This window comes from Prionailurus bengalensis, chromosome A3, assembly GCF_016509475.1.
Source record: "Prionailurus bengalensis isolate Pbe53 chromosome A3, Fcat_Pben_1.1_paternal_pri, whole genome shotgun sequence".
Taxonomy (NCBI): Eukaryota; Metazoa; Chordata; class Mammalia; order Carnivora; family Felidae; genus Prionailurus; species Prionailurus bengalensis.
Window position 1 is genome coordinate 15706342 of NC_057354.1, and position 26650 is coordinate 15732991.

The 26650-nt window shown below is 44.8% G+C and overlaps 1 protein-coding gene across 1 annotated transcript in view; it reads right to left on the reverse strand.

The window, feature by feature from the left end:
- Positions 1–769: 769 nt before the first annotated feature.
- The window catches only part of STK4 (serine/threonine kinase 4), a 93291-nt gene continuing 67410 nt past the window's right edge, over positions 770–26650 (reverse strand). Inside the window, exon 11 of the mRNA XM_043602285.1 lies at positions 770–4972. Coding sequence (XP_043458220.1) covers positions 4814–4972 — 159 coding nt within the window. The 3' untranslated portion in view covers positions 770–4813. The remainder of the gene's footprint in view (positions 4973–26650) is intronic.

A 26650-nucleotide genomic window follows, 5' to 3' on the forward strand; every position in this document is an offset into this window, starting at 1 on the left:
ACACATCACCCCCACTCCCAGAGGGCTGACAGAATAGCACGACATTATGCAGAGAGACTGTGGAACTATTATATTAAACACTGTAGAGCAATTTGACTCAAGAGACCCACACTCACTTTTTGGTGTAACTCCGTTCCTTCCCTGCTTTGGTATAAACTTTGAGACTGAGAAAACCTGGGGTGGGGCGGGCTAGCGACGTATTTCTGGATGAGGATGGGCCACAGGAGGACAGCTCCACTCTGAATGCTGGGCTGTGCCTGGCCCAGTTCCATGCAACAACAGAGATGAAGGATGTCATGGTGACCTTACATCCCGACTCTCACACCAGACCCTCTGCATAGGCCGGTCACTCTGCCCAGGAGGTCTTCGATCCCTCACTTCTTGCCCTTCCTTGACCTGGCCATCTCTTGCCTATTTCAAGTTCAAGATGCACGATTTCCAGAAAAGCTTCCTTGGACACCCCAGCAGAATTGACTGTCATTCTCTCCTCCTGTGTCCATGGTCGGTGAACTTCTTTCCACTGTGGTATTTCCATATGCACTTGACTGACTCCCCATCTGGTCTGCAAGAACTATGTCTGGTTTATCTTTATCTCCCTGACGACTAGCTCAGACTGGGCACACAGTCGGCATTTACTCCCTACCCTACCTACTTCTCCCCCAGCTTTGGATTCTAAAATAAACATACGACACAGTCAGTGTCGCAGAGGTTCCCAACACCATTATCCAGGCTACAGAGGGAGGGTCTCATTTTTAAAAAGAAGAAAGTCTTGTGTTCCAAAGGACAGTTTATTTAAAACAAAGGTGACAATGTGTAGGAAGTAGGAAAAACAACAATTCTAACATAAAAGCACACAGGAAGCACCTCAAATTAAAAAAGGTGCAGGGGAGGAAGCTATGTTTCATACATATACAAACTGCTGACCTCAATTGATTATTTACATCCAAACTTTATAAAATAGCATTTCAAGTCAGCACTTAAGCCAGTGTTATTAGTTTTTATTACAAAAAGTTAAAGCTACAAACTTCACATTTTTAAGTTGTACATCTGCAACAGCATTTAAGCTTTTTCCAAGTTGGTTTGAGTGCAAGCTGGTAGAGGAGATTTTTTTTTTTCCCCAGACACAAAAAAGAACATGGAGTCCAAATACAATGAATATAATCCTGATGAAAACACAGAGTGCATAAGAAAGGATGGGGTGGGAGGCTGAGGACTGGGAAGAAACAATTTTCCAGGAAATAAGGAGCTGCAGTCTTTAGAGGCAATGTGGTGTGCTAGAAAGGGCACTGGAATAAGAATCAGAAAACCTGCATTTGAATCCTAGCTCCACCATACTTTAGCTGCATGACCTTGAGCTTAAAAGACTTCACCTCTCTGAGTCTCAGTTTCCTTATCTGTAAAAAGAGGACAGTAATACCTATACCTCCCGGAGCTATTAAGTTTTAACAGATATAAGGCTATTCAGATTATCTATTTTCTTCTTGAATGAGCTTTGGTGTTTTGTATCTTTCAAGGAATTCGCCCATTTTATTTAAGTTACTGAATTTATTAGCATAAAATTGTTCATGATATTGTTCTTAGCCTTTTAATATCTGTAGGAGCTTACTGGTGCCACCTCTCTCATTCCTGATATTGGTAAGAGCTACTGAGTTTTAAATGGTATAATAAATCTCTGGCATCTGACAGGTGCTAAAGAAATGTTTCCTGGATCAGAATACACAGTCTCAAGGAGTCAAGCTATAGCTCTCCAGTGGCTTCAGAATTTTGGTTCTATCTATCTATCTATCTATCTATCCAGTCACTCATCAGCCAGCCCCCAGCCAGCCAGTCAGCCAAACATTCATCCATCCATCCATCCATCCATCCATCCATCCATCCATCCATCCAGTTGGTGACTGGGAGAAGGGACAAAGAAAAAAGGAAAAGAGAAATTTCTTCATAATTACTGATGAGGAAGCAATCAAGATATTCTTGGAGAATTTGAGATTTTTAAATCTCAAATCTCAATCTTTTTAGGCTACAACTAGGTGAGGGTCCTTGTTTCTTAAAAGTAGAGAATAGGCGAGGTGCAGAGTCCCTGGAAACTTGAGTCAAAAATGCTGAGGCAATTACTGAAGTTCGGGACTCAATGAAAGCAAGCTGACCTAGCCTGTAGTTGGTATTCAAGGGGAAAAAATGACTGGGACTTGCTCCTCTGGCTTTCCGTCACTAGAAAACAAATACACCTTGTCGGGAAATGTATGTGGTCCAAAGAAATTGACTTCTGGCCAAAGGGTTCTGTCTCGCTAGACTGGTGAGCAGTGTTCTTTGTTGGACCAGCATGGTGGGTGCACACATGCCTGAAAGAAAATAAACTACGGATCAAGATTCATGACCCAAGAATATTTACGGGGAAAAACGAAAACCTTCTTTTACTTGGATCTAGCTTAGGAAGGAAGAAATGGGCATTCCTCTCCTGTCTGGCCAAGTGCAAAGTCCTTTCTAAAGAGAAAGAGGCTGAGGCAGGCCTGTTTGTTAGCACAGCAGATGGTGTGGGGGAATGCACGCTCCGTGCTGTGGTTGGTGAGACTCACTTGGCTGTCAGACTCGACTACTAACTCAGCTGTTTCCCAGCCTAAAAATGCCAGTGAGAGTTATTTCTTTTGTGCGAGAAAGGTGGTCACTTCGTTTTAAAGATTTGTGACTTTCCTTTTCCCTGTAAATATTGGTCTCACATGGTGATGCTATGAATCCTGATTCAGCCACTTACTAGCTGTATTGCCCTGGGAAAGAACTTTTTTTCTGTCTGAACTTGCTCCCTCATCTATGAAGTGGAGATAAAGTACTTAACATATAGGGTTATCCTGAAGTTTGGATCTCACATATATAAAAAGCCCACCTAGCTCAGTGCCTGGTGTCTACTAAGTGGTCAATGAATATTAGCTGCCATCGATTATTCTAGCGGGATCCTCTAGTCGTCCTCTGTTCTCTGTATCTAACACATAACTGCCTAACTGGCCAAACCCTGCAGATCAACCACTGCCTCTTACATTTTTAAAAACTTGCTTTAATTGCAAAGAACAGAATCTGGCCAGAGAAGAGGAACATTCCCTGCCTTTCCATTGATTCCCAGGTTTGGGAAGCAAAAGCAATTATGGAGTTGAATTACACTATCCTTAGGTGCAACCCAGTCAGTGCTCTCCCAGCAGGGGCGTGGGGGGGGGGGGGGCGGTGTGGGGATAATTAAAAATGAGCAGACATTTGCCTTTCCTCACTGTCTACTCTTTGCTGTGTGATGACAGGACATGTGGCCTTGAGCCCATGCTGCAGAGGAATGGCCAGTGCTGTTCTGTGAAGCCCTCTGATCTTAGGCCCGAAATTGCCCACATGGTGCCTCTTACTGGCCAGCAGGCGCTGCAGGGCTCTGGAAGGGCCGAGACTCAACCATCAGGCTCCCCCTGGGGGTTTCAGAGCCAGTCGCCCTCTGAAGGGACCAAGCAAGACCAAGTCTGCCTTGTAGGCCTCTTGGGGAAACTTAACCAAAACTGACACAGGTTTCTCCCCTTGGACGGGGCTTCTTGGATCAGGGCCCAGGGGTGAGGAGCTCTGGTCTAGTCTCAGCTCTTCAGCTTGCTTTGTGATCTTGTCACCATGTCACTTCCCCTCTCCAAGCCTCATTCGGGCCAGAAGATGCCTACGGTCCCTTCCAGTTGTGGCATTCTGTGGGCCCAGATGGAGCCTCCTGGAGAACAGATCTTAGTCTGATATTCAGGTATCCTTTCCAGACCCCTCAGCAGTAAAGTAAAAACAGAAAACAGTCACATATTGGAATATGATCACCAAAAGCAATGCCATCTACCCATGTCTGTAAGGAATGCGGAGCAAAATGCATGCCCCTGTGCGATCTTCACATGATCAATGAGAAGTCCGAAGACACCTTCTCTTCTGTGGCCTGCACACAGCCCCGTGTTTGCTGAGAGGACCTGGCAGGCCCGTTCCTGCACAGGGTCACGTCTCCTCTTAAGGCACTGGGCAGTATCTGTGCTGTGACTTTAGGCGGTTGGGAGAGTGGAAATGGATGAAAGGCATTGAAGCCACAAGGGGCAGTTTACAAAGAGGGTGCCAGGCTTCTCCTGGGACTCAAAAAGTAAACACAAACTCTCAAGGCTTTCCCGTGGACATGGTCAGTGGCTCCAGAAGCCAGAGATGACCCACCCAAGGCTCAAACCATGGGGAGAGAACTGGCCCAAACCTAATTTTTAATTGCAGCCCTGCAAAAGGGTGAGGTTGGCCCCTGGGAGCTGAGTGACCCCAACAGCCTCCCGCTGTCCCCTGCCCTCATGTCCCACAGTACCATAATCTTACAGAAAAGAGGCCAACTGTTTAAAACTGTACCTGTACAGAGATGCCACCACCATACTCAGTGGGGAATCCAGTTATAATTTATATATATGTGCATATTTATATATTTTTAAAAAGTTTTCCAGAAAGAACAATCGAAAGCTATTGGAAGAAGAAAGACAAGACAACATGTAACACTTTCCCAGCTATCACTCATCTAGGAGTCTCTGTTCCTGGGGTTAAAAACTCTGAGTTTAAAAGCGCTGATATGAATCCTTTGAAATAATATAACTGATCGATTTAAATACATACACAAGATGGCACGCTGACGGCAGGCAGCCCTTCCCACTGGTGCACTTCCTGAGTTCACGGAGGCGAAGGTGCCGTGGAAAAATGACGGGGCGGAAGTGTTGGCTGACAAGCCTGAGTGGCGAGCAGCCAGGGTTCACCGAAGGCCTGGTGCGCAGGCTGGGGCCCTCCTGGCCGGGCCTTCTCAGAAGTTCTGCTGCCGCCGCTTCTTAGCCTCGATGGCATCCAGGATTGGCTGCCTCTTGGACTGGTACTTCTGCCGGATCTCTTCGATCTCTTGCTCCATCATGGGGTCGAGGGCCAGGAGCCTCTTCTGAAGGTCCTCTACTGTCCAACTCTTAAGCTAGAAGAAGTGGAGCGTACAGTCACGACAAAGCCAACGTCGGCACAGAATAGCCGAGAAGCCCAGCCTTTCCGGTCACCCAGAAGGGAAGGGTTTGTGGTCAGACCAATTTGGAGGGGGTGCAGTGGCTGGAAAGGGACAATTCATTCATAAATAGCATGCCACCAGGCTTTTTGGAGATAATTTATCCCTGGACAAGTTGTAAGTGCTAATCTCTTTGACTTACCTTGCTTTGACCAGAAACTTAACCAATAATACTTTCATCTCTCCTATCTTTTCAACAAATTACGTATCAATTTATTAAAATAACAGCCACTTGGTGTAGGCAAAATAATGCTTGCCCCCCTAGTTCTTGTCTCCTGCTTGTTCATGTTACCCGTGAGATGAGTGTCTGGATGGTGGCCGGTCTCTTTCTGGATACCACACCAGGGAGGAGGGATGCTTACTGAGGATCAGATGCCATCCCCTGTACCCCCAGTGTCTCGGCACTTGTCTTACTAATAATCATCGGGTGCTAATTACATACCAGGCACCACTCTAAGCACTTCCTATGGATTACCGACACAGGCGTCTTGAGAATGCAGACACAACCCTTGGGCAGGGAGTGCGAGGGGTAGTTGGAAACTTCTGAGATTAAGTTTCCATCATCCGGAGAAAAAAACAACAGAACTTGATATATACATTAATAATAAAAGGTAGCATTTATAGTGTTTTTCTATGTTCCAGATGCTCCGTGCTTTACACACATTGACTCATTTCATCCTTGCGACAAGCCTACGATTTGCATGTATCATTATCTCCATGTTACAGATCAACAAGCCAAAAAAGAGGGTGGTGAAGAAAACTGCCCCCGGTCTCGTGGCTAGTAAGTGGCAGAATCGAGATTCAAACCCAGGCAGGAAGGCCCCAGAGTTCATGCTCTTAACAGGGATCACAGAAGAGCAGACGAGCAAAGCACAGGTTTGAGAACCAACTCAATCTGTGGTTAAAACAAACATGGCTCTGCCTCTTGCAACTGCTGAGATTCAGGCAAGTCACCTGTCTCTCCAGGCCGTCCTCACCCATAGAGATGGGACAGCCATGCCTCGTCGTGCTTATTTTAAGAATTAAATGAGAGCATGTCTGTAAAGATGTTAGCACAATCCCTGGTACACCATGTGCTTAAAGATGGCAGTGCGTGTTACAACCCTCCCTCTACCAGAGCCCAGGAGTGTGTTCATGTTCAATATGTGTCTGCAGCTGTCTGTCGGGCAAGTGGTTTCACTGCCATATGTAAGGAGGGTCACTGACTCCAAGCAAAGCCAGTCCTGGCTGCCAGGGATGGGAATGAAAGCCAACATTATCCACAGCGGGTGGTGATAAATTCTGTGAGCTCACAACCAGTTTAATAGGTGCCGTGTTTCAAGAACTCAAAGGCTCACTCAAGTCTTAGCAGAGATTTATGGAATCAACATGTCCTGCAGCCCCTCCCTGAGGCCCCAACAGGGAAGTGGTAGAGGAAGGGGGTGAAGGAACCTCTTTCTGTCCGCCCTTCCTCTACAGGGTGGGGTGTGACCGAGTGTGAAGTGCTTACAGTGGCTTCCCCAGGAATGGTTTAGTGACCTGTCGCCACAGGAATTTACGTTGGCCAGCTTCAGGGAGGTGGTCTGAGAAGCAAGAAAGGCCTAACAGTTCAAGACGAAAGGCTCTTTGTGATGTGGGAATGCAGAGAGCGAGTGTGGGGGATGCTGGAAAGTTGGGCTGAAGAAACCGCATCTCGTTTCCAGCCCAGCCTGTGGTTTTAGACCAGCAGGAGGGTGTTGTTCTGGGCCCAGGGACTCTCCCCAAGAGTAACGCTCACCTCGTCGTTGGCTTTTTCAGTTCCTTCTCCAGAAAGAAGCCACCCCAGACCTAATACCTAATGTTCCCAGCAGTTGAGATGTTAATCTTAAGGGTCACAGATCATCAGTCTGTAGAGGCTGTGCAATCTTAGACAAGTAACTTCCCCTCTGAACCCCTCAGTGTCCTCCTCCGGAGAAGAGACGCCAGTTCTGCCATCCCTGGGCTCTAATGAAGATCAGATGACTTCACGGGTTGACGTTCTCAGCACAGAACTTCACATGGTATGCATTTCCCAGACAGTAAGCATGCCATAAACTGTAGTGGTCACTACAGTTATTAATGACCGCTATTGTTGCTGGTATTAATACTATCATTATTATTAATATTTTGGAAAGTCTCTAATTAATCTCCCATAAACAAGCTGTTCCTATAACCTCCGATCCAAGCCAGAGTCAAACAAGTGAAAAAGAAAATACTCTACTCTATTTTGGGCTAACAATGCCTAAGGATTGGCATTTTCGCATACCATCTGTTACCTTATTTATAGTTTAACAAAATATGTTTTTATCCAGCCATCGTATATTCACTGAACACCTACCATGGGCCAGGTAGGCACACAGGATACTCCTGTGAAAAAAAAAAAACCCAAAACAAAACCCCCCAAATCACTGCCCTTGTGAAGCTCACATTTGAATGAGGTGAGACAGGCAACTGAGAATTAAATGACTCAGAAAATGACTCTTACATTAGACGGTGATGGGGAAAGAAAAGAAACAACACAGTGAAGGAAGGGGAGCTGGGGATCGGGAGGCTTGCTCTTCATCATCCATCAGGATGAAGCGTCAACTGCGACATGAAGAAATCAAAGTCAGTGGAGCAGCACTGGCTTTCTGGTTTGTTCGGCAGCTTCGGGCAAACCCCTTCTCCTCCCCAGGCCTCCGTTTCCCCACCTGTAACAGAGGGCTGCTGAGATGACTTCAAAATCTTGTTGGACTCAGTATTTCTCATCTATGACCCATGGATCGTGTGCATTGGAATCACTTATAACCGTTAAAGGTTACAAGTCGTGAGCTACTCGATCACTCCCCCCCCCACTAGGTAAGGACTTTGCATGCTAAAGAAGCTACTCATTTGTTCCTTGTAATTCCTCAAGTGTGATGAGCCTGGTTCTACATCCTCCTTCCCGTTTTCCTGACAGCAAAATTCTCACAAAGTAATTGCTGCCTGTCTCGGGTCAAGGCTTCTAGGTTTCCAGTTTCTGCACAGCCCTTCTGCCCTTGATCTAATCTAAAGGCCACAACATGAACCCCTGCTTTATCTCCACCACCTTTGGGCTAATTTACTTGCCCTAAGGCTTTGTTTGGGCTTAAGTTACACCTGACCCATTAGAACACTGCCAGCCAGTCACCGCTAATGCCTCAGTCACACTCCAGATATGGATTTTTCTGAAAACAAGCTCAGAGAATGGTTTCATGGCGCCAATGTAGCATCTCACCTTCCTGGTCCTTGGTGGCATAAATAAATTTCAAACGGATATCTTGCAGAAGAGTAACTGTGATGCTCAGGTTTTTCTATAGCCAGAGTTGTGACGGAGCACACTGCGGCCCGCCACCCCCCTCCCCGGACCGTGCAGGGGCTGAGCCGTTTTCACCAGCTGCAGGAAGTCCCACCCTGTAGCACACCTCATCTGTCCCCTCGCACTTACATAGCCTCTCTAGACTGTGACTCCCCATGTCCATCTGCAGACCATCATTCTCCTCTGAATTCCAGGCTCACATACCCAGGGAAGGTCCTGCTTTATATCCCCATCCCAGATCAGCTCGTGGAAATCAGCACCTTAACGCCAACCAAAAGAAAACTCTCGAGTCCCACCCCTCCCAAATGGGCAGATCTATTCTCCTTACATCCAGGTCTTCCCCGTCTCAGGAGTGGTACCACCGTCCTGCCAGGTGCACAGAAATCACCCCTGATTCTTCCTTCCCGTCACCACCCCCTGCCCACAACCCATCCTTCAATCTCATCTCTAAAACACTAGGGTGACCCAAATCCAGCCCCTCAATCCAGGCCACCATCATCTCACAGCAACGAGCATCATTAAAAATACAGAGATGAACCTGATCGAGTCCCCCTGTGTTTCCTGCCGCACTTAGAATAAAATCCCCAGGGCTACAAAGGCCGTCCACCTCTGGCCCCACAGTCCCCTCGAACTGCATCACCTACCACTCTCCCTTTTGTTCGGGACACTGGCTACCCTGTATTTCAAATCGTCAGACAAGCTGCACTTTTTCTGGCCTCAAGGGCTACATGGTGACTGATCCTTCTGCCTGGATGGGTCGTCCTCAGTTCTTCCTTATCTTTTAGGCCTTGGCTCCAAGGTCAACTCCTCAGAGAATCTGAGAAAGCGTTCCCCTAAGCACTTATCTAGAAAGGTCGCCTGCCCTACATGCATTGTTGTGCCTCAGCCCATAGTTTGCTTCCTTCAAAACGATGTGGCACGAGGTAATCAATCAATCGTTCTTATTTATTTTCTTTCATTTAGTGCGTCTCTCACTAGGACAAAAGTTCCAGGAGAACAGTGACTCTGTCTTGTTCACTACACCATATGCAGGAATGAATAAATTGCCCTTTGTTTCCAATCAAATAATAACGGAAGCCACTGAAGTCGAGGGGGAAGTTCCCCAAGCACCGCCACAGGCAGCAGGGCTCTGGGCGAGGAGCGGAGAGGCCCTGGTGTGGAACAAGGAACGAGGTACGCCCTTCAGGGAACTTGTATTCCTCTCAACGTTCTTTTGGCATCGAAGGAAGTCTCTGCTCCCTGGAATCCCATTGGTGTGTTTGATACTGAATGACGAGGAGGAGGTCTCCAGCCCTGGCTGAGTCACCTCTAATGGGCATGTCCACTTTAATTTTTCGTTCTGACAAAAAGGAACTACTACTTTGGAAAAGGATGAGGTAATCAAGAGAATAAGACCTGATCCCTGGGGACAAGACAAAATGAATGCCAAGCCCCGAGCCCCAGGCTCATTAATGAAGGTGGGTTGTGCTGAAGAGAGCAGACCAAGCGCAGGGAGAGGTCACAGAAGGAAAGAGAAACTAAAGTAAGCCTCTTCACAACCATGGTTATTTAGAATTCTCTGACCACTCGGATGCTAATCAACACATCAGTCTTGAGTGCACGGCAGTGGGTGGGCTCCGAATCTGATGGTACTGATGCTCTGGCGCTGTGCTCACTGTAGCTAACCAACACTTGGCCTTCCCTCACCCAGTGTGACGTCTGTCGACGGATGTCTGAGCAAGTAAAGGCAACCACACACGCGCAGGGAGATTTCTCTTAGAGGCTGTGGTCTCTGGAAATGTTCCGTATCCTCAAGGAGGCAGTTTTTCAGTGTGAACTTTGGCCTTACCCTGTTTTAGCCAGATACAACGCCATCTTACCACTGGATCTACACTTAGACATCGAGGCGGTATGTTAATTTCTTGAGCTTATGCCATGCGCCCAGCACTGAGCTAAGCGTGTGTCCGCACAAATCAATCTACCTGCAAGGCAGGTATTATGACTGACCTCCTTTTACAAATGAGGTCAATGAGGGTACGAGTGAGCAAGCAGTTTGCCCGAAGTGATACAGCAAGGAACCGGAAAAGACTGTAACCACCACCCTAAGGGTTTCTGGAAACAGGCCTATCTGTTAGTGAACAACATGGACGGCCAGAAGAATTACAAATTCGGCTGATGTTAAATATGTTAGATGGCCCTCGCATTCAGAACTGCCACTGCTAGGGGCGCCTGGGTGGCTCAGTCGGCTAAGTGTCTGACTTCAGCTCATGTCACGATCTCGCAGTTTGTGGGTTCGAGCCCCGCGTCAGGCTCTGTGCTGACAGCTCAGAGCCTGGAGCCTGTTTCAGATTCTGTGTCTCCCCTCTCTCTCTGATCCACCCCGTTCATGCTCTCTCTCTCTGTCTCAAAAATAAACGTTAAAAAAAACCTCAAAATTGCCACTGCTAGTGATGATGGGTGACTTCAGGGAAGTCACCTGACCTCTCTGGGATCTGGTTTCCTCATCTGTCAAAAATGGGGACGATACTGTCTACTTGGCTGCCTTTCCTCAAGTAAAACCACCAAAGGCCTACCATGTGCCAGGCACCACTGCAGAGGGGCAGTGACTCAATTCACGTTTGCTAAACACGCTGCAAACTGAACCAACCAGCTTTCCTGGCAGCTCTACCGGGCCAGGCACACTGCAGGGCAACAGGAACGTAAAAGGCCGTATGTGTCGGAGAAGCAGCTGGGCTTTGGGGCAGGAGCACCGGCTTTGGGTCACACGGACCGGGGTCTCACGGCAGCTCTGCCCTTGGGAGCTGGACGCCCTTGGGCGAGTCACATAATGTGTGCCTCACCTGCCCCATTTTTAGAGAGCAGTATTTCTCCACCAGGGGAAGTTGTGAGGTTCAGAGGTGTTGGGAAAGTGTATAACAGAATTGGTACACGCCAAAAACAAAGCGGATAAGTGGGAGCTACCACCTTAAATCCCTTCTTCGGGAAACGGAGAAAAAACAGAAGTAATATAAAGAGTAGCTGCTGCTGCTGTCAGAGCTGAGCTTGATGAGCTCACGGTAGGGTAAGGACACAGCACACACACAGAGCTGTCTCTACTGAACTCTGCGTGAGAAACCCCAAATCTCAGGAGTCGGGCTTGTCTCCCCTGGGCCAGACCACAGCGAGAGCCTCAGATTCCCAGCATCAGTACGAGTATAGAAGGCTGATGGGAACTGGTTTCTCCTCAAATGGACTTAGCAACTCTGAAATTCTGAATTACCCTGTGTCAACCAGCCTGAAGAACAACCGGGAAGATCCGGCTGGTGTTTCAGACAAGCGGGGACTCAGGAATCACGGTGACAGTCGGCCCACCTTGCATGAGCAGAGTGAAGCTGAACTAAACACATCCGAATATACAGCACAGGTCCATCCTGTCCTGGCAACAAGGCCCACGGTGAACAGACAGGTCTGGTCTATGTCCAAGGAACAGGGCTCAAAGTTCTGCTCCTCCGCTTCTAGAAACTCACCTCAGAAGTCTACAAATAGTGTCGTGCTACGTCCCTAAAAAAAACCAGCAGAGAGAGAGAGAGAGAGGTGCCAAAGCGTTTGAGGACAAGCTTCAATTCTGTACTTACTGTATACTTAAGGACTCATAATTCTGCATCTAATATCACAACCAGGATTTCTCAAACACCTTGCCCCTTCTGAACAGGTGAGTCAGGCTGATGCCCTGTCAAAGGTGATGTTTTTATAGTGGCCAAGAATGAGGAAAGAACACGCCTTTGGAATTTAGCAAGACGACAAGGAAGCTCGACAGAGCTGAACGAAGCCACCAATGTGCCAATCCATACCTTCAACACCAGCCGCTAGAAGGTTAACAAAAATACACTAGAGAAAAGGTACCAAGATCTGTCAAAATCACGTAGGGCATTGACTTAAATCCACCAAAGATACTTATCCTTCCTTGATGTAAATTTGTCTCTATCAAGGAATGGATTCTAGATTGGAAGGAGGTGACTCTAGGAAGATTCTCAGATGATGCAATAATCTCTCAGCAGATGACTGAGAACGTAGTCATGCAGAAAAGCAGGGAGCTGACAGTCAAAACAACTTGTGTGGGCTACGTAAGCCCTAGGCCACTGAATTTCGAAACATCTTACTGCTTAAATGAACCTTGTGAGAATGTTAATGGGAAATTTCCTCTGATTCAAATTATGGTCATGCCAAAGTATGCTTCCATCAGCCCCTTATAAAATCTTCTTAATGCAAAACTACTATTAATGATTACTTCAACCCCACTTTGAGTTTACAATTACTTCAAGTCAATACATGGAACTGTTGTCAGAATTCTAACCAAAGAAAACATGGCTGCATGTATTTAAAATATTTACCAAGAAGACTGGAATGAAATGCAGACCTTTGAACCTGGGTAAAACAAAGAAATGTGGCTCCAGGCAGGCCCAGTGATATAATGACACAAACTCTGATGCGGGTCAGAAGACCAGCCTCAAACAACCTGAAGATTGCATCCAGAGAGCCTCCCACCTAGAGAGCTCAGTACATGGTGCGTGTGCTGTGTGTATGAAGGATACAATTTGATAAATGGCATAAGCCAAAAGACGAAAAGCAAAAGTGTTTTCTTTAAACAATGGGGTTTCACTATTATATAAAGTATATTACTTGCATAGTGTTAATTTTTTGTGATTTATCAAAGATCATCCTTCAAGTTACACAACAAAATTAATTTTTGTAGTAGTTTTGCGTGCTTAGAATCTACTCCAATGTGAACTTTCACCACTTACTCTTGAAAATCACAATGCCCCTGCTTTTGTTGTTATTTTGTTTTCCTTCTCTGAGTTTTACAACAGTCTTTGGCCAAAGGTAAAAATGTTTCGACCAAACACAGATTGTTTTCCTACCATCATGCCTCTGGCTTTCCAGAGCAAGAATGCATAAGGAACTTTCATACCCCAAACACAGATGACTAACAGATGTTAAGAGGCACTGCATTGCTGCTATGGAGAGTTATATCTTTAATTATGAAGATGTAGCGAGTACCAGCTGACACACGTGTGACGGGGGGCCTGGACAGGGCAGGAGTAGGAACGACAGAGGTGAGGGTGAGTAAAGGTGTGCATGGGGCAGAAAGAATATGGCAGGATCCCTGCACAGTAAACGTAGAGCTAAATGAGGTAGTCAAACGAGCTACAATCCATGGCGTTACCGACTCATGACTGCTAAGTAGGTGTCATCACAGAGCCACCTTTCATTGAGTGCTGTGTGCTCAGCACCTTACGTGCATTATTTCATGTAACCTCAGAACAGTCCATGAAATAAGTAGTAATATCCTACTCTACGGAGGTGGAAACTGAGGCATAAAGAAATACAGGAATTTGCTCCTGGCCCTGAAGCCAGCAAGTGTAAATGATGGAGTTAGGGTATGAGCCCTGGCACGTCTGACCGCAAAGCCCAAGCCAACCTCTTGTCAAGGCAACGTGCTACAGGAGTTGAGACAAGGAAGAATCCCTGTGGTTGGAATATCTGAGAGACCTTCCATTTTCTTATACATTTATAATAGTGTATATATATACATATATATACAATATAACAGAGGAGGAGCACTCACTCTGACTCACAGCAAAGTCTGAATTGCAGAATTCTTAAAAATTACATGCAAACCTTGTTACTTCAAGTATTTATTGCACTCGAGATACAGGGGACTAATAAAATTAGGTTAAGTAAACAAAAGGACTTAGGAATTCACTTGTCAATATTATTAAAGCCACTCCAAATTCCTTCAGGCGCCACATTTTTTCACACCTCCATGCACCTGCTGAATATAATCCTGTCTTCAGTTTAGGGAAAGCCCATTCCACCTTCCAGCCTAGCCAGAGCTCTAACTCCTCCCTCTCCCCAACTACCTTTTCCTTCCCTGGGGTGGGAGCTATTTCAGAGAAGGAACTACATCTATTTTCAGAGAGTGAGGCCAGCAGAAAAGAGTTCTCAATAAATATTTAATAAAGAAACATATCCTTAATCTTTAAGCATTTATTTGAAAATGGTACTGACTTTTTATTCGGTTCCCTCAAGAAGCTTTGGAAATAGATAATCAATAAACAAACCTAAGAGTATAAGCTTGTTAAATAAGATTATGCCAATCAGCCCAAACTGACCCCTGCATGCCAAAACCAAAATGAACAGCTCATCTGGTATCATGACTGCAATAAAGCTACAAGGAAAAAAATGGACATAAAAATCCACTCTAGTCCTGGTTGCTTATGACAGCTAAGAAAAACTCTATTTTAAGAGTATCTCTAAGCTGGTTTATAAATTTCACACTGGAGGAAGCTAAACTGTGAGCAGAAAACTTTCAGGAAGTCAGCAAACACATAATCTAGAGTGATGGCAAATGTCTAAAGAAGGCAGAGCACAAGAACAGAGTGTGAGGCTCTTGACATCTGAAAGCGCTGAAGGGAGACACCCAACGTCCCATCATTCTTGAGGGAATATTAATCTTTCAAAAGATATGAAAACCTAAAGCACAAACTGTACCAAGCTACTGTTTTAATGTAGCTTAATAATTCAGGAAAAGAGCTAGCTAATCACCTGAGAACCCCTGCAAGCTGGGCCTCTGTACACTTTCTCAGGCTGGAAATTTCCAAGATAACAAAAAGGCCAGGCCTTTTTCTCTCATCTTGCCAAATGAAAGAAGCCCAAAGAATCCCAAGCAAAATCTGAAAGCTAAAATACAAATTGATCTCAGTTCATCTAATAGAGGCAGTCTTGAAAGGGATCCTCGACTAAAGAAGGTCCAATTTAAATACACCCAAAGAACAAAATGTTTACAGAAAACTGGCCAAGAATGCAAACCAAAGTACTCTGAGTAAGCTACTTTGCAGGCCTGAATTTTTACAATTTGGGCTTTCTGATGTGGGAAAACTTGTAAGTGAACAGTACTTAATTTCTGGAAAGTATATAAAACCTCTGTACACTCTACTGCTGGGTAGTCCCATGTAATGAAGTGTCAGAGATTTACAACCTAAATAACCAAAAAGAAATATCCTCTCAATATCCTTTGGGGAAAAAACGAATCCTGTAACAAAAGCAGACTAGGTCTATCTGCAAAGCATGTCACAATCCTTATATAATGGCCATTGAGTCTTGGGACCTGAGCCCCCTGCAGTGTCAATAACATAAATCAGGTTAGAGGGGTGGGGTGTGGGAGTGTGTGTGTGTGTGTGTGTGTGCGTGTGTGGGTAGACTTTTAATTCTGCCAAAACCACATAATTGCTAAAGAGGAATCTGTATCATTTTTTCTTTTATTTTTCTGACTCAGGATTGTCCAAAAAGGACAACTAAGATGGCTTAATTCCTTATCCTTTCAAAGCATTAATATGTATATGTTCTTGGTGCTTTGAGACAGCCCTTTATTCTTTTCAACAAGTGTTTAATTGGGTATGGATAATCAAATGTGATTTAATTTATGCCATCGTAATACTTTACATATGTGTACAAATTCACAAACCAGAGAAAACTCTTTGTAAAGCCCATGTGTCCTAGGTTTTTGGTTCAGAAAGGATCATCACCATATTTCTAGCATGAGCTCATCTAAGCTCAGAGATAAAAACCACTTAGCTTTTCAAAAAACAACACTTGGTTCTTCTGGTATGAAACTTTCTTTTAAATGTGTATCCTAAATGTTTTCTATAATGAGCAAGCATCATGAAGAAAGAAACTGCCTCTAACCCACGGTCTGACACAAAGCTTTCAATCTATACTGAACGGGAGTGGGAGAACTGTGATAATAGCATGATGTGTAATATACCATGATTCACATGATCTTTATTTGTGTCTGTAAATGTATTGTTTGCAAGTTCTAATTTTCATAAATCCTTGTCCCCTCATGGAAGTGTCTGTGAACAGCACAAGCACATGGGTACTGCTGTTCTGACTTGATGGTATTTCTCTTAAAAAGAACAGGGAGAGTCTGTCAGTTGCCAGCCCCTGGCCTCTCTGCTCATGCACTGAGGTGAACAATGGCAGTCTTAGCGCTTCTCCTAGAAAGCGTGTGTGACGCTAAGCTTTCTCAGCAGAGAGGCTGGAAGAACAGTGCAGGGAGGAAGAGGCTCTCCTGAGTCTCCAGCACAGGGGCTGGCAGTGTGGCTGGGAGGACAGCTGGTGAAGTACGGCCCAGCAAAAGTCCAGGACCCGTTTTCTCTGAGACCTTGAAGCCTCGGCTTGGCCATGACCTTTCGGCAGCCACGGTGACACGGACACCGGCACCCCACCAGGGCTAACAGACTCTGAAGGCCGCCTGCCCCCACCAGCACCCACCTCTCCTTTGCTCACCCATGCTGCTGGCTGCTGATCACCTGCTCCTCACCTGTACTGCAGAGGGTAGTCTATGGCGGGCCCGGAGCCTCTGCGCCAGCTCTGGTCTAGCCAAACCAGCAAACTCCCCTGCTGTGCCGTGGGTCAAACTCTACTTTCTCCACTGAGGCTGGAACCCCTGGTAGTTTGTCCCCACCGTGGGCATGCTCCCTAGGCATGGGAGCCATGCTAAGAGTTTCCCTAGATCCCCAAACCACAAAGAGTTTCCCTAGATCTTATAGTAACTCCTTTATCATAGGCAATAATTCCTTGTATTAGTTTAACTCACTGTGTGGCTTCTGTCTCTTCACTGGACCCAGACTGCTACAGGGAGGAAGGCGTACGTGAGTACACATGAGCACATGCTTGGCCACTAACGGGAATACTTCCAAAATGCCAAACCCCAAATACAAATTTAAACGTGAAAACTGCCCAGACAACCTCAAATCCAGAATAGTCTAGTGTATTTACAGCCTGCGTGTGGAATTAAAATACTCTGACTTGCTCCCACTGAAAACTATATTATTGGTGAATAGATACACCAATTGTGGTATATCCATACAAAGAAAACTACTCAGCAATTGAAAGGAGCAAGTCCATATACATGCAACGACACGGAGGCATCTCACAACATGCTAAATGAAAGTGCCAAACACAAAAGATGATATTCTGTATAATTCCACTCACATGGCCTTGTAGGAAAGGAGACTATTGGGACAAAAACCAGGGCATGATGGAACTTTTCAGGGTAATGGAAATGTTCTAGATCTTCATTATGGCAGTGTTTATACAACTGTATCCATTTGTCAAAACTCATCAAACGTGCACTTAAAAAGGAGCAAATTTTATGGTATGTAAATGAAATCTCAATAAGCCAGACTTTACCAAACAAAAAACTATATATTAAAAATTGTGGAAGGTATTTAAAGTCATCCTTAAAGGGAATTTTATAGTCTGATATGCATAAATTAGAAAAGAGAGACGAATGAAAATTAGTAAACTTAACTGTCCAACTAAAGAAGGAAGAAAGCACCCAGAATAAACCCACAGAAAGTAGATAAAGGTAAGAACACAAATTTATGAATTTAAAGCCAATTCAATGGCAAGGCTCAATAAAACCAAAAGGTGGTTGTTTCAAATGACGAAAAGAAAAGAAAAGAGAAAAGAAGAAAAGAAGAAAAGAAAAAAGAAAAGAAAAACCTCTGATAAGTCTGATTTTTAAAAAAGAAGAAGAAACAAATATTGGGAATGAAAAGCAAGCTGGACTTAAAGATACTGCAAAGTTTAACATTCAAAACTTTATGCCAAAAATGTTTAAAACTCAGATGAAATCAAGATTTCTAGGGGCGCCTGGGTGGCGCAGTCGGTTGGGCGTCCGACTTCAGCCAGGTCACGATCTCGCGGTCCGTGAGTTCGAGCCCCGCGTCGGGCTCTGGGCTGATGGCTCGGAGCCTGGAGCCTGTTTCCGATTCTGTGTCTCCCTCTCTCTCTGCCCCTCCCCCCATTCATGCTCTGTCTCTCTCTGTCCCAAAAATAAATAAACGTTGAAAAAAAAATATTTGTGGGGCGCCTGGGTGGCGCAGTCGGTTAAGCGTCCGACTTCAGCCAGGTCACGATCTCGCGGTCTGTGAGTTCCAGCCCCGCGTCAGGCTCTGGGCTGATGGCTCGGAGCCTGGAGCCTGTTTCCGATTCTGTGTCTCCCTCTCTCTCTGCCCCTCCCCCCGTTCATGCTCTGTCTCTCTCTGTCCCAAAAATAAATAAACGTTGAAAAAAAAAATTCTTTTAAAAAAAAAGATTTCTAGGGAGAAAAAACGACTAGATTTACCTGGCAAAAAACCATAGAGACCATGGACTCAGAAATCTGGCCCCAAGGACAAAGGAGGAGAGCGGCACCGTTCAGGCACTGTTCACAACGTACACCAAAATGAAAGCCACAGAGGATGAAACAACCTTGCAAATACACACAACCCTGATACTACTGAGCAAAGGCACTTCCCTATAAGCAGGAAAAACACACGAATTCCCAGAACTTCCAGTTCTGGCAACAAGGTCCCCACAGAGTTACCTCCCAGAACTTCCTCCTGGAAAAGAGGGGGAGCTCTCCAGAGGCCAGAGATATGGTTTGTGTGCCCACCCTCCTTCCTCAGAATGCTGACACTGCTATTCCCAGTAAACCAAGGAAGCATAGAGAAAGGTAGGGCAGCAAGGTGCTGCCTTGCTGAGACCGCAGGATTTAAGGACCTGGTTGTGTAACGATGACGATAGTAATAATAACCGTAACAATGATTTAAGCCAGTGTTTAAAAAAATATTTATTCACCATTATTAGCTGGTCACTACATTAAGCACTCTTCCTGTGTTAAAATCTCATTTGTTCTTAATTAAATCTACAGCTATAATTATTAATCTGATTCTGTGGACGGGGAAATTGAGGTTTGCAGAATCGCATAATTTGTCTGGGCAAGAGACCCAAACTGAATCTGGTTCTGTCTGGTTCTGTCTAACCCTAGTCTGTACTCTTAATGAAACATCACTCAATATCTACTATTTGTCAGGTGCTTTGCCCCTCATAATCTGAAGTCTAGGGAGGATAAAGCACAAAGATACCATCAATGCAACACTAAATAAAGAAAGAGAATACCCAAGATTTCGTTGCTTGCCTTGCTAAGAGAGGCTTAACATGAAGACAGGCAAGGTTTACTCAAGTCAAGCGACCACAATACAAAGTGGTTAAAAGCAAGAGACTTTCTTGCATTCTCTACCTGTAAAATAGAAAAGCCAGATAATCCTAACCAACTGTACAGTCTCTGTGAGAAATAATCAAAATAGACACATGGGTAGAAGTTCCCTGGGGACAAATTTTGGGCAAAATAAAACAACAGCATCTTTAGGCAGAGCTTTCGAGCAATGGCCTGAACTACTTCCCAGCTGTGGAATCCCCCCCTTTCCTCTCAGAAATGACCAGACACAGTCAAGTGCCTCTTGTTGGAAATGCTGCAGGAGCTGGAACACGTACCCTTTAAGAACCCGTTCTGTTCTGACAGCCCGTCGTTCTCTGAGACGGTGTTGGAATAGCTTATTGAGAGATGATGGCTCCAAAACGTAGACCACTCGTTACCTGTGCTTCCTGTGAAGCCACAAGGAAGCGACCTCAGGGCCTAAGGTGCCAAGAGATGATGTGCAGGTCTTAGGGTCCATTTCTGATCTTCTACGCTAAGCTACCTAGATGGAAATTCTTTCTTTATCACTGTTCTCACTACTGCTACCAAAACTCGCAAAACCATGGTCTGCACTCTGGCTCACCATGCGGTTGGGATGAAAATCATCCTAGGGGTGCCTGGGTGGCTCAGTGGGTTAAGCATCTGAATTTTGACTTTGGCTCAGGTCATGATCTCATGGCTTGTGAGTTGGAGCCCCATACCGGGCTCTGCACTGACAATGCGGAGCCTGCTTGGGATTTTCTCTCTCTCTCTCTCTCTCTCTCTCCCTCCCCCCCCCCCCCCCTCCCCTCTCTCCCCCTCCCCCACCCACATGCTCTCTCTCTCTCTCTCTCTCTCTCTCTCAAAATAAATAAACTTAAAAAAAATCATCCTATATTTTAACAGCAGAGAATCAATGACCATGAAGAACGAACTTTAAAGAAAGGTGCCAAGCAGTCACAGATCAAGCAGTCTCAGAGCCAAACAAAGGGAATGAAAAACAGTGGCAAGTTCACAGCGGCTGAGACCATTTAAGCAACCTCCTGGGGTCACAAACCACCAGCATTTAAAAGGTCTTGCTCTCAGTGCCATTTCAATAACTGAGTTAAAAACTAAGCTCAAACTGGCTAGCACGAGTCACCAGCAGAAGCAGGCTGCTGTGACTGGAGACAAAGGCGACATTCATTTGCTGTGTGGTTTCTCAGAAAGCGTATCTAAACAGCAGGTTTCCCTGGCAATGTTGGATACATACTTCTCTTTCAGACTGCTATTCTTGGCTGGTTTTCTGAAAGTAAAAAGTACAAGATCTCATTATAGTCCCAAGTACAAGTGAATTCAGCCTTAACATACTTTAAACCCAGCTTTACAGGAAAAGTAAGAAATCTGAAACAAAAATAGTATGCCTTGTCAAGAACAATTTAGGGCAGTCTTCTTACCAGAAACCGCTCGGTATGATTACCCAGTAAAGATCCATTAACATGCAACTGGTGTTTATCCTGGCTAGCTCCCCGGCATCCTCGTGGCCCTGGAGCTGGAGACCATAATACTAATCATGGTCTCCATTCATCTTTCTTCCAGCACAGGATTAGGAAAAGAAACTCACCAAAAAAAAAGTGAGAAAGCAAACAAGTATGGAGATACTCCAGAACAGAAAGGCAAGAGTCTGAGGGCACAGGGTCTCATGTTTAAAATGCTGCCTGAATTCACACTCGACAGACAAAACAACAACAAAAGCAAATGTGAAGCCTCAACTCCTAGAGCTGCCCACTGACAGGAAGACACCCAGGCTTCATAGGGCAGAGTGACCTAAAGGCAACCTAACTGCAACCAAAAAGGTTCCAAATACCGAATGCCAAATAAAAGGAGAATGATTAAGTCAAGCAAAAGAATACAATGTGAGGGACTATTATGTAATCGTCAAGTCATAATTTTATAAATGTTTTTAATGATATGAGAAAAAGTTTAAGACATTTAAGTGAAAAGGAATCAAGATGCCATATTACACACAGAATGATCTCAGCTATGAAAAACAATATGCAAGTATAGAAACCAGAAGCAGGTATGTTAACTGTAAATAGGGTAGTGGTGTGATGGGAGAAATTTTCTTCCCTAAGCTTTTCTTCAATTTCTAAACTGTCTACAACAGGCATGTATTCTTTTTATATCCAAAGAAGGGGGAAAAAACAGCATTGCAACATCTCAGGAGAACAAAGCAACAGTAAAAAAGATGATGAAAAACAACACTTATCGAGTTCTTACTGTGGGCCAGGCGCTGTCCTAAGTGCTTTGCTTTTTGTTTTTTTTTTTTTAAGATTTATTTTATTTTTAGAGAGGGAGAGTATGAGTCGGGGAGAGGGGCAGAAGGAGAGGGAGAGAGAGAATCTCAAGCAGGCTCCACGTTGTCTGTGCAGAGCCCAATGCGGGGCTTGATCTCACGAACCATGAGATTATGACCTGGGCCAAAATCAAGAGTCAGATGCTCAACTGACTGAGCCACCCAGGCACCCCTGTCCTAAGTGCTTTGTACACATTATCTCACATGATATTCTCACCAGTCCCATGAGACAGCTGTGAGTTTTACCTATATTTGACAGGTAAGGAAATTCAGAGTTAGCCAGGTGACCTAACAGGTGCAAACAATGGGATATGCAGCCAGAATGCTTCTGGTGGTTTTAACCACCACGTACACTGCCTTTAACCACAACTGTAGGACCTACCTCCCTGCCTGCACACTGAGCCTAAAACAAGCATTGATAATAAAATCTACCTTAAGAGAAGTTCCGATAATTTAGGAGACTATGACTGCAAAAGAGGAAACTGCCAAGATACTGAGATACTCAAATAATATTTTCAACTACTGAAAGCACCTCTAATGAAAGCTATAAAGAGAATCTATGTGACAGAGCAACCCATCACCGTAGGGGAAATTATACCAGCACAACAAAGCCAACCCACAGCTAAGGTCCCCAATATAAGAGAAAGCTAGGACTATCTGGCAGAGGAAGACTTCTGCTATCTAGTCATCAAACAGCCAAGGAAAGAAAAAAGTACTTGAAAAATACAATTGGTAGGACTTGAACAAACAGGATCTGAATTTGCCCTTCCCTCCAGAAAAGTCCTCAGTTACAAGAGGCATTGACCACTGGAGGCTAGAGAACAGAAAGAAACTTACAAGAAAAGTAAGCATTGTCCTTGATGCCAAATTCTAACATGCAAGCAGCTCAGGAGGACCCCCTGACTCTTTTTTTCAGTCCAGCACTGAGGGCCTTTTGGTTAGAAATAATCAATTTTGCTTGGCAAAAAGGCATCAAGACATAGAAATATTCTGGATCCAATTCTGTAGAATCAGCCTATTTCAGAGGCATTAAAGTGAATGCCAAAACCAGTCTGGTGTTCTGTTCACAGATCCTTTCTAGAGGTTTTAACAGCAGAAAAATACTGAAACTCAGAGTTTTAAATGGAAATTTTCTATCTATAAAAACAGACACTATTAGATACCAGAAGCCATCAAGATTTGGTAATTCCAAATTCACCAGGGATATTAAAATGTTTTGGTTGTTAGGAAAACTGGCTAGCTGATAAGAAAAATATGAAGGTGGATTGCTACATTACCCTTTACATCAACACAAATTCCAAACAATAAATAGTGAAAAAAGAAAAAAAGTATATGTTCTAAAACAAAGGGTTAACATTTTTATAATCTTGGGATATGAGAAACTTCTAAATATAGCTTAAAATTCCAGAATCCACAAAGGAAAAGCTGCTAAATCAAAATCAAAAATTTTAAATATCTGAACAGTTAGAGACTATCAAGTTTTTAAAAACTGGGAAAATCTGTATTTTTTACATGTACCCCAATGTTTTTAGCAGCATTATCAACAATAGCCAAATTATGGAAAAAGCCCAAATGTCCATCAACTGATGAACGGATAAAGAAGATGTAGTGTGTGTATACACACACACACACTGTAATATTACTCAGCCATTAAAAGAATGAAATCTTGCCATTTGCAACAACATGGATGGAACAAGAGTGTATTATGCTAAGTGAAATAAGTCAGTCAGAGAAAGACAAATACCATATGACTTCACTCATGTGTGGAATTTAAGAAAGAAAACAAATAAACATAATGGGGAAAAAAGAGAGGCAAACCAAGAAGCAGATTCTTACCTATAGAGAACACACTGAGGGTCACTGGAGGGAGATGGGTGGGGGGATGGGTTAAATAGGTGATGGGCATTAAGAAGGGCACTTGTTGTGATGAGCACTGGGTGTTATATGTAAGTGATGAATCACTGAATTCTACTCCTAAAACTAATATTACACTGTATGTTAACTAACTGGAATTTAAAGAAAAATTTGGAAAAAGAAAAAATAAATAAAAATAAAAACTGGGAGGGGTTCCTAGGTGGCTCAGTTGTTTAAGCATCTGACTCAATTTCAGCTCAGGTCATGATCTCCTAGTTCACGAGACTGAGCCCCAAGTTGGGCTCTGCACGGACAGTGCGGAGCCTGCTTGGGATTCTCTCTCCCTCTCGCTCTGCCCCTCCCCTGCTCACGCTCACTTGTGTGCATGCGTGCTCTCTCTCAAAATAAATAAACGTGAAAAAATTTTTTAAAAACTGGGAAAATACCTTTACCGTACATGTTAAAAGGCCTGTAACCTTACTTTGAAATCAATCAGGAAAATAAGAATTCCATTAATAACTGCATAAATACACAAACCGGCAATTCAGACACCAAAAACAATAGGAAAATCTGAGAACATGAATCACAATTTCAAACTTATAAACAGTTTGGCCCAGGCATTCTACTTGCAGGAATTAATTCTAAAGCCATACATATCATGCAAAGATGTTTATTAAAGCAGCGTTTAATATTAAAAAGCTGGAGGCCACCTAAATGGCCACGGTTTGGGGATTAGTTAAATCGGGGGTCACAAAAGCAGATGTTTTCAGGGGCTGGCACAGGCAATGAAAAAATAAGCTCAACAGGCCAGCTCTGAAACTGCAGACGGGAAGTGGTGCGGTCTGCAGTGAACTGGAGAGCTCCGGCCCATTTCAGCAATTCCCACCATAAACACCGTGTGTGCCCAGGCCCCCCACCCCCCAGGGTGGGATGTGTGATCCCTGTGATCCATTGCCAGGGGAGGAGTACTGCTGCCTGGGGCTTCTCTCTGAGAGCAGCTGGGAGGATCCCCTAACTGCCAAGGTTCCTCAGGCTGGAGCAGCTCCAAGAGGATGGCACCAAACCTGACAGGCATCTGCTCCCGCACGGAGCTTTCCTCCAGGCTCCGGCCACCCAGCCTGGTTTTACAGGCCCAGGCTCAGATCGAAGAGAAGGGAGGGGTAGGGGGGCGGGGGCCGGGGCAGCAGTCGGGGAGTGAACACTAGGCCTTCTGTGGGGTCTTCCCTCTCCAAAGGAACAAGATGAAGATGGGAGGAGTGTGAACGGGGGCGAACACACGCAGCACGAACCTTGCTGAAGGGTACATGAATCGCCGTAGTGATCTCACACCAGCAACTCGAGCACTGTTTCTGCAAATGCTCACACCAAGTGCTGAATTCACAGGACGGTAGTTGGACATTCTTTCAGCAATAAACCTCTGGGCCGAGGCTGCCTTCAAGGGCCCAGCTGCCACAGAGAAGTGTGGCCACAGATAACGTGGTGGGTGGCATATGGTATTTTATCACAGGAGCTGGACTCATCCCAGGAACTGGTTTAAGTTAATCCTAGTTAATCCTGGTTTTGGTTTATCAGTACAGCCTTGGCAGCCCTCGAAAGCGGGAAGTTTCCACGTGGATCTGGAACTGTATGTTTCTTCACCATGCGTGAGGATGACCTTGTACTTGGGCCTGCCGTTTCTGGGAATAAGAGCCCCTGGGAGAGGGCAGCAGATTTCCTGACTTCACTTCATTTGAAACACCACTCCCTTAAGATTTTTTAAACTCCAGAAGAGACACATCAAATGGAGAAGAGATTAGCAGTCACCAAGAGTTAGGAAACAGGGTGTGTGTGGGGGGGTGCCTTATCAAAGCCAGCAGGGGTGCTCCTTGTGGCAATGAGCTGTCCTTCATCTCCACGTATTAATGTCCATATCCTGGTTGTGATAAGGCACCGTAATTTTGCAAGATGTGTACAAAGGACCTCAACACATATTATTTCTTACAACTGTACGTGAACCTACAATGACCTCAAAATAAAAAGTTTAGTTACAAAAGGGAATATAATCTTTAAAAGATACCTCCATGTCTGAAGGCTACAAAATCCTAGAATAGTGTTTAATATGCAATAGGATTTTCCTGAACAAAGAGCAAATAAAAGGGACCAGTGGCTCTGTAACAGGGATCTGAGTTTGCCCTTCTCCCGGCAGCTGGCCACCCTCGGACCCAATGTTGTGCACAGTGCACACTCAGCATTTACAAACGGAAGTGCTCGACAGGTGTGGGTGCCGAGATCCAACTCTCGGTGTCTCTCTGGGGATCTCTTTTTCTCTGATCCTCTTTCTGTCTCTCTCTCTCTCTCTCTCTCACACACACACACACACATCCATCTCTCTCTCTCTCTCTCTCTCTCTCTCTCTCTCTCAAGGGCATCATCAGGATTAAAGCGGTTTTGAAAAAGAACATTAATGTGGGAACTTCCCAGGTCTTACAGCTTCTAGGCAGGCACAGAAGGGATACCATCTGATCGGAGAACACATAAAAGGTCTGTTTGAATCAGTGTGTGTGATATTTGAACCCTGTGACTAAGAAAGTCACAACAGAACTAGGCTCATCTTAAGTACTAAATAGACTCTTCAAAGCAGACAACATTTAGCCAGGAAGTGGAGCTACCACAGCAGGGCCCTTGACAAAACCATGAAGTAAGTTGGGGACCTGGCCCCACCTCTGTGTTTTGGGCAGCCCACATCGTTATCTTTCACTCTTCCCCTGGTGGTTCGTCTCTCCCACCTCAGTATTACGCACATAAGTAAGATTTACTGAACACCTGCTATGTCAGGTACTCTGCTAAGCACTTTAAAAGCATTTTCTAATTTAATTTTCTCAATAACCCTGACATAAATATGATTAGTATCTTCCTCCTAGGTTAAGTGCCTTGCCTAGGGTTATGTATCTCGTCAACAGTGAAGCTAGGACTGAATCCAGTCTCTTGGTCAGTATGTTATACTGCTTCCTATGCTCATTTTGGTCTCCAGGGCATCCAAGGCACCCCCTGCATTCTAAAAGGACGGGGGGGAAATCCTGCATAGAC